We start from the raw sequence: 7,906 nt of genomic DNA on the forward strand, positions 1-7,906 counted from the left end.
TGTTGACCCGTTTCTTCCCCGATCGGCACTACTTTCTTCCGCGGGACGACAGAAAAGTTTCGTAGAAATCCCCCCTCACAAAATAATCCACCTCAATAGCGATAAGTATGTCCACAGAGTCGTACTGCACGCTGCTGCCCGTATTTTGGCGGTGTTGGTGAGGAGGGGGGCGAGAATAAAAAGTTGTGCCGTGCTCCGCGCAGTTGTGCGGAAGTGCAGCAGGAAAAAGAACGTGATTTTCAAAATGGCGGCGGGCAGGTAGGCGGGCCGGCTGTGTCATCCCTTTGTACGGTACAGACGGCGTTTTCCCGCGGGTATTTCTGCACGGCTGTGTCCAGGTGGGTAGTTCGTGGTCCCCCCGTCTCGCCCCTGCCGTGTGGCGCCCGGGAGAGACCGGAGCGGCCCGGGCAGGCGGCGGGACGGGTGACGGGCCGGCCGGCGCCGCATGGTGTAACGGCCTGCAGGTGCCCCGCGTGGTCGTCTGCGGGAACCTTACGTCAGAAATCTGCTGTTTCCGTAGCTTATACTCGGTACCCTTTCAACTGAGTTTAGCCTGGGTATTCTTGCACCCACACGTAATTTATCAGACAAAAATACGCCATAATTCAAGCACTATTTCATCCTTTGACGTTCAAAAATCGTGCAGTACACATGTATTTTGTTTGTTTATTCATTTTTCAAAATAAGTAAGTAATCCGCACAGTAATTTATGACAAACTGCTTAGAGGAGTCCTTTCAAAAATGTGCAAAATGCAAGACATAGACATCAAAATGTCGACAGTGGTACTTGCTATTTGCATTTCTGTTCATTTGTGGATATATAGATATATCATAGATATAATGATATAAAAAATAATAAATATAAAGAATATCCTTCCAAACCGTAGATATCATTTCATTGTGATATTTAAAAAATTGTAAGACTAACTTGGTAAAGAAAAAAACAGGTTGCCATGTTTGATCCAGGTAAAATACATGAAAGACATTGATAATCTTGATTGCATGTTCAATGCAAAGATGACCACATCTATATCTACATACACCATTCAAAACACTAAAATCTACCATTGCAAGAGCTATATTTCTGATTGCTTCTTCTCTCTTTTAATACAGTAAAGTCAGTAACACCCATGTACTTACGTTGTCCGTATTTCTCCAGATTTCCTCAGTACGACCCCTGACCTGCTGTTGCCATGGCAGCGAAGCGCACGGCGACCACGGAACTCACGGACAGGAACTGGGACCAGGAGGACGAACCCGAGGAGGTCAGGGGTCAACTGTGTTGTTTTCCGTAACGATTCCGTCTGTTTTATTGTGTGAAGTATCGGGTTACATAATATAATTCTGCAGGTGTGCAACAGGTGTATAAACATGCCTCATTCAGTCATTCATTCATCCATTTGTTAATTCATTCTATATTCATCCATTCGTTGAGTCATTCATTCATTCATTCACCCATTCATTCATCCATTTGTTATTTCATCTATATTCATCCAATCGTTGAGTCATTCATTCTCTCATTTATCCATTCATTCATCCATTCATTCATCCATTCATTCATCCATTCATTCATTCATTCATTCATTCATTCATTTCTTAATTCATCTATATTCATAAATTCAGTCAGTCATTCATCTGTTTTTTCATCAATTCATTCTTTCATTCATTCAAGCCTTTAATTCATCTATATTCATCCATTCATTCAATCCTTTGTTAATTTATCACTCAGTCATTTGTTCATCAGTTTATTCATTCATTTACCTATTTGTTGATTTATCTACATGTATAGTCATTCATTCATTAACTCATTAATCTGTTCATCAATGGCATTCATTCATTCATTCATTCATTCCCACAAGTACACATAAGATACTTCACATGCTGCTCTAGGTCATACATTGTTTGATTGTTGCTTTTTCCCTCATCGCTTTAATGCAGCACGCAAACCACCACCCCCTGTGTGTGTGCCAAGTCTGAATGGTGACGAGCGTTGTTTCATCTTTTTGGACACTTCTCAAGTTCAAAGGAGGTTTTTAAACCTCCTTGGCGAGTTCTTTTGCTCTCAGTCTGTTGGTGTGGTGGGTGTTTGTCACAAACTGGTGTAGCTGCTCATTTTTCTAGCTTGAACAGAGTTAATGTTGTTAGAATCTGTACCGGTTAGAAAATACTCTAAGATACTGGAATTTGTTCACTAAAATACTGAAAAACGAAGGACAAAAATTCTCCAAAAGTCCAAGATCTGTCCGTTACAGCCGTTTACCTAATGCCTGTTTGTAACAACAGTGTATTTCCCTGTGTGTCGCTCCAGGCAGGCACCTGGAACCCGGCCAGCCGTGACCAGATGGCCAAGAGAAGGTAAATAACTCGCTCTGTTAATCAGTCAATCAAGTACTTATTAAATATGGCAACATCAGAGGCACATACATTACTGTAAACTATTAATACTAAACTGTGATCTTTGACTGTCTCTGGTAGCTAGTTTATGTAATAGGAATCCATCTTATGATCTATCCACCTTTCTTTGGCTGTTACAAATACAACAGACCGTTTCTGTCTACTTTTCAGAGTCAGGAAGGCCATAAGAAGAGGCAATGCAGGCTCCTCAGAGGTGAGCAGAAATAACCAGCTATTGTTAGATTTTCATCTACAGCTAGGGCCTTATTAATTAGATTTTGACCTTTAGCTAATATTAGATTTTCATCCACAAAATTTTTAAAGCATGTTCTTTACATGGCAAATGCCTTGTTCGGTATTGCACTAGGTTTTTTCTTTTTCTTGATCCCTGTCTATAGTTTCCTTATAATTTCTCTTCCAAACATCATTGTATTTGTGTGGCTGACTGTGCCCAGACTACCCTGAGTTTGACCTCTCCCATGTCCGCTCCCCCAGGGTGGCACCGGAGCCTTCTCCACATTCAGCGGCCTGACCAGCAAACCTGCATCTGCCGTCTTCAGTCTGACCTCAGGCGCCCCCAAACCTCTCACCGTATCCAACGGCAACAAGACCACGCCCTCCGTCCCCTTCAGCGGCTTCGGCACGGCCACCCCCACCCCTGGCGTTAGTGATCCCTCCCCTGCCGGCGGCCCCACCTCCCCCAAGTACAGTCCCCAGTACTGCTCCCAGCTGCAGAATCTGAACCGCAGCCTGCTGCAGTGGCTGCAGAAACACGTCGACAGTAACCCGATCTGCGACCTCACCCCATCCTTCAGGGACTACGAGAAACACCTGCGCGACATCGAGGCCAGGTTTCCCCCGGCGACGCCCACAGATACGGTTACCCCGGCAACAGACAAGACGTCGTCACAGAGTGGGAACGGACAGCTGTCATTCAAATTCTCCTCCTCACCTCAAAACAAAACAGACACTTCTACAGTCACCACCACAGATTCATCAGCTCCTGGTGGGGTCACGATAGGTCAGAGTTCAACCCCAGCCGGGGTCACGATAGGTCAGAGTTCGTCGCCAGCGGGGATTACGATAGGTCAGAGTTCGTCGTTCCTGACGGGCACGAGCACAGCGCCCTCGCCGTTCTCCTTCAGTGCGAGCAGTGGCGGGGCGAAGTTCGGCGGCTCCGGCGCGACGCTCGACTCCGGGTTCAAGTTCAACACCACAACCAGCAGCAGCAGCTCGGGTACGGCAGGGTCAGGGTTCAAGTTCAGCTTCGCCTCCAAACCTTCTGCCCCAACTACAGGTGGGTCTGCTTATATATATAGTACAAGTCAGTGTTTCAGGTACCAGCAGTGTACTGATAAAGAGTTTGACAAGTTTTCAAAAATCCATTTCCACTTGCCTGAACCAACTTTTCACTTGTGCCAAATATACAATGTAAATGGCATTTTTTATATGGATTTTTACTACCAGCAAGGTAATTATTTTATTACATATTACCTGTAGAGGTACACAGGTTTTTATACTAGTAACAGTAGTTCAGGTCTTGAAATCCTTTTTTCTGCATACCAGCACCGGTGCAGGTAATATAGAAAACTATCTGTGCCAAACAAATTTCTACTTACTGGGACCTACAACAAGTCTGTGTTTCAGACAGGTACCAGCAGTGTACTGGTACAGAGAAACCTGTAGTGGTACACAGTACTAATAGTAGTTCAGGGCTTGAAATCTTTTTTTCTGCATACCAGTACCAGTGCCAGTAACATAGAAAACTACCTGTGCCAGACAAACTTTACCTAAGTAGCAGCACCATCAGATCTGGGTCTTGAAAACTAAATGAGCAAACAAATGAAAGTTTCTTTTCTTTGTTCCAGAGTCGTCAGACACGAAAGAGGAGGAGGAATACGAACCGCCCAAACCGGAGGTCAAAGAGGTGAAGGAGGACGGAGCTTTTTATACCGTCAGGTGAGAAGGTCGTTGGAAGGTCACTGGCCACACTGAAAGACATTTTCGATATTTCTGAGTTCTTCTTCCCAGAGCTACAGCTCATGTGTTCTTGTTCCCAGAGTTATAGTTCTTGTTGTTGTTCCCAGAGCTTATGTGATGTTGTTCCCAGGATCACGTTGGCAGAACGTACTGCGCCTGCGCAAAAGCCCCATTTTTCACGGTTTTTGTAGAATTGTTGGTCAACGTTGCATCAGAATTTTGCCTATTGCAGAAGATATCTTTTCCAACACAACATTTGAAAACTAAAGACGGGATGCCAACTTAATATACGGTAGTACAACCTTACATGAGACGTTCTGCCGAAGTGCTATGCACAATACATTATAGGTTTTGTGCAGGTGCAGTATGTCCTGCCCACATGCTCTCCCAGAGTCGTTAATGAATGTGTTCTTGTTCCCAGGTGTAAGCTGTTTTACCAGAAGGACGGGGCGTACAAGGACAAGGGGGTGGGCAACCTGCACCTGAAGAAAACCGGAGAGGACAAGACACAGCTGGTGGTCAGGGCAGACACTAGTCTAGGTGGGTATAACAAGGCTTGAACAGTCTGTGTGCTGGGGTGTATGTGTTGTTGTTTTTTTATTCCCTGCATTGACTGTTGAAAGATGAAAGGAATCTTCGCAATAGTTTCTGGTTTATGACAGAGAAGACAGACGCTGTGTACAGTATTTACAGGTTCACTCTACCAGGAAAAATTCACTTACAAGTTAATACAACTCCAGTCTTTGTCAAGGAATGAGCAATCAAAATTAGTACAGTCTAAAATTTGGGTGAGTCCAATTTTTGGCATTGGCAATTACAGTTCAATCTTGTGTCACATTGTACTTTTCTTTAGAAATGAAACGCAATTAGTTTTTGCTGACATTCTACTTATTTTATCTTACATGGTGCACCCAAAAAACTTTTGTTCACCCAAGAATTGGGTGCACCAGTGCACCTATTCACAAAAATGAATTTCAAACCCTGCAGTGACACATGTGAATTCCTTCTCAGGGTTGGACAAGTTTTCAAAAATCCACTTACCCTATTGGGCAAGCACATAGTCATTTCTACTTGCCCGAACCAACTTTTCCGTTGCCCAATGTAAAATACCAATGACGTACATTTCTACCACAAGGAAATTTTTTCAGTAAAAAAAGCATGCTATATTGCTCTATGCTTGACCAACATTTCCCAAAGTAAGGAGGTTTGAGACTTACAAATGGTTCTCTGACAAAAAGTCATATTATGTGAATACATTATGCAAAAATGATGAGAGATTTTGCTCCAAACACTGGGGCATAATGCCACATCCCAAAAATTTACTTGCCCAATTGGGCAAGTACAGGGGGATATTCACTTGTACAAACAGTACTTTTACTTGCCCTGGGCAAGTGGGCAATGGGACTTGTCCAACCCTGCTTCTTTTTCCCTCCTGTTCAGGAAACATCCTGTTGAACATCCTGCTGTTTCCCAGCATGCCCGTGAGTCGGCAGGGGAAGAACAACGTGGCGCTGGTTTGCGTGCCGAACCCGCCGCTCGACGAGAAGGCCGAGCCCAAACCCACCCCCATGCTCATCAGGGTCAAGACGGGAGACGCAGCAGACGAACTGTGTAAACAGCTGGACGATAACAAGGGCACTGCGTAACACACATACACACACACACACACACTAACACACATACACTAACCATCCATCTACACACACAGTCACATACGACAAGGCTGAGCCCAAACCCACCCCCATGCTCATCCATGTCAAGACTGGAGATGCCGCGGACCAACTGTGTAAACAGCTGACGGATAACATGGGCACTGCGTAACACACAGACACACACCTAACCACACATCTAACCACACACACACACATACGTCTTACCATCCATCCACACGCACATATTAGCTTTGCAAAGAGCTGTCTGATAATAAGTGCAGCACATACGTTTGTTGTAACACACACACTGCACACACACTCACATCTAACCATCCATCCACACACATGTACACACACACACATGTACACACAAACTCACACAGACACACACACATGTGCACTGAACACTGCATGATCATTAGATCAGACCTGTTCTTACTTTGGAGACAAAAAAATGTCCATGATAATTTAGTGCAAGGAAGTGTAAGATACTGACTTTGGGTAACCATTCTAGTTATAGTGTGAAACACAACATTAGTCAGCTTCTGCTTCTCCAAACATTTCCTTGTAAAGGACTGTCCAAAATTTTGTACTTTGCCGAATGAAGACCCTAACGTTACTTCTGAGCTGCTATTGTAGTTCTTGCTGTAGATATCAGAATGCTTGTCTCATTGGTTAAACAACTTTATATTTAGAATTCTAAATCAATGAACTGACTTGTACATTGTAAGCCATCACTTCTTGCAATAGTAGGAATATTACCACACCTGTTTCCATGGTGATTTCCATAGCAACAGCCAATAGGACATGCTGGTGTAGATGACATGATGTAGCCACAGTATCCTGTCTCTAACCTGTAGAGTCACTAAGGTTAAACTCCTGCAACTGTTGCTTGAATGTGTGTTTTGTCAAAACTGTAGATTTTTCTAAGGGGCAGATGATTTTTCTGTAACTAACACTGAATGGCCCTAGTAAGGAATTCTTTTGTTCAAGTGTCTGTCAGAGACTTTGTTTTCTTATTTTACTTGTAAGACCCAGAGAATCTGTACAGTGAAGGTAGACAGTTCTTGAGAGCTGAAATCTGAGGTTTACTCCAAAATGATCACCATGTCTCTGATAGACTTTTTTACTGACCTTGTAAGGCCCAGAGAATATGCACAGTGAAGGTTCTTGACAGCTGAAATTTGAGGTTTACTCCTTACTGATCACCATGTGACTCATACTTTCTTTATGTTCTCTGTTATGTTGATGCTGAATTATATCAGCTTTTAGCAATAACGGAAATAAACAGGGCTTCAACCAAACCAATTGCCAGGCTGGTGTGTTCAGTAGAAATACCATAACTAATACCATATGCGATGGTATATGCTCATGAAAATGTACCCAACACTTGTACGGTTATGTTACATGTTGTAGTACTTGTCTTGGACTTTTGGACCAAATGTGTGCCCTTAGAGGGTTAAACAGGCTTTATGAACTGAGCAAAGTTCAGTGGGGACTGACTGGTGTACAAACTGTGAACATGCCTCCGGATTATAAATCCGGTGAGGTACACTTGATAAAGTTACTCCAGTATGTCCTATCCCTCATAGCAGACACTAATGCAGGCCCTGCGAGACCAGCATCTCTTTCTAGCATGGACAAAAGTGTAGTATGAGGACGTCCCACTCTACGTAGCGTAGAGTGGACAGTTTGATCCACCCAATTCCACACACCTGGTCACCTGCATATGTCCAATGGCACTTCACACTTGTAGGGTTAAATTTACTCCATATAACATCAGGAATGCTCACATGACTGCATAGTACATGTATGAGCCCCATGTTGTAGAGGGTAAGTCTGGAATCTTTTTTAGAGGTTAACACATTAAAGACAACAAA

General features: G+C 43.6%; 1 protein-coding gene across 1 annotated transcript; it reads left to right on the forward strand.

The window, feature by feature from the left end:
- The first annotated feature begins 79 nt into the window (after window positions 1-79).
- LOC109481689 (nuclear pore complex protein Nup50-like) lies at window positions 80-6,464 on the forward strand. Its single transcript, XM_019784276.1, has 8 exons — window positions 80-338; window positions 1,160-1,265; window positions 2,309-2,355; window positions 2,566-2,608; window positions 2,890-3,691; window positions 4,263-4,353; window positions 4,796-4,914; window positions 5,815-6,464. The coding sequence occupies exons 2-8, from the start codon at window positions 1,194-1,196 to the stop codon at window positions 6,018-6,020; spliced, it is 1,380 nt and encodes a 459-aa protein (XP_019639835.1). The 5' UTR covers window positions 80-338; window positions 1,160-1,193; the 3' UTR covers window positions 6,021-6,464.
- Window positions 6,465-7,906: the final 1,442 nt, after the last annotated feature.

The sequence above is a fragment of the Branchiostoma belcheri genome, unplaced genomic scaffold (assembly GCF_001625305.1).
Source record: "Branchiostoma belcheri isolate BF01 breed outbred unplaced genomic scaffold, Haploidv18h27 scaffold57, whole genome shotgun sequence".
Taxonomy (NCBI): Eukaryota; Metazoa; Chordata; class Leptocardii; order Amphioxiformes; family Branchiostomatidae; genus Branchiostoma; species Branchiostoma belcheri.

Coding starts and splice junctions, on each gene's coding strand:
- LOC109481689 (XM_019784276.1), top strand. CDS start 1,194: ATGGCAGCGAAGCGCACGGCGACCACGGAACTCACGGACAGGAACTGG. Junction 2,609..2,889: donor GCAATGCAGGCTCCTCAGAG/GTGAGCAGAAAT, acceptor CCGCTCCCCCAG/GGTGGCACCGGAGCCTTCTC. Junction 4,354..4,795: donor GGAGCTTTTTATACCGTCAG/GTGAGAAGGTCG, acceptor TCTTGTTCCCAG/GTGTAAGCTGTTTTACCAGA.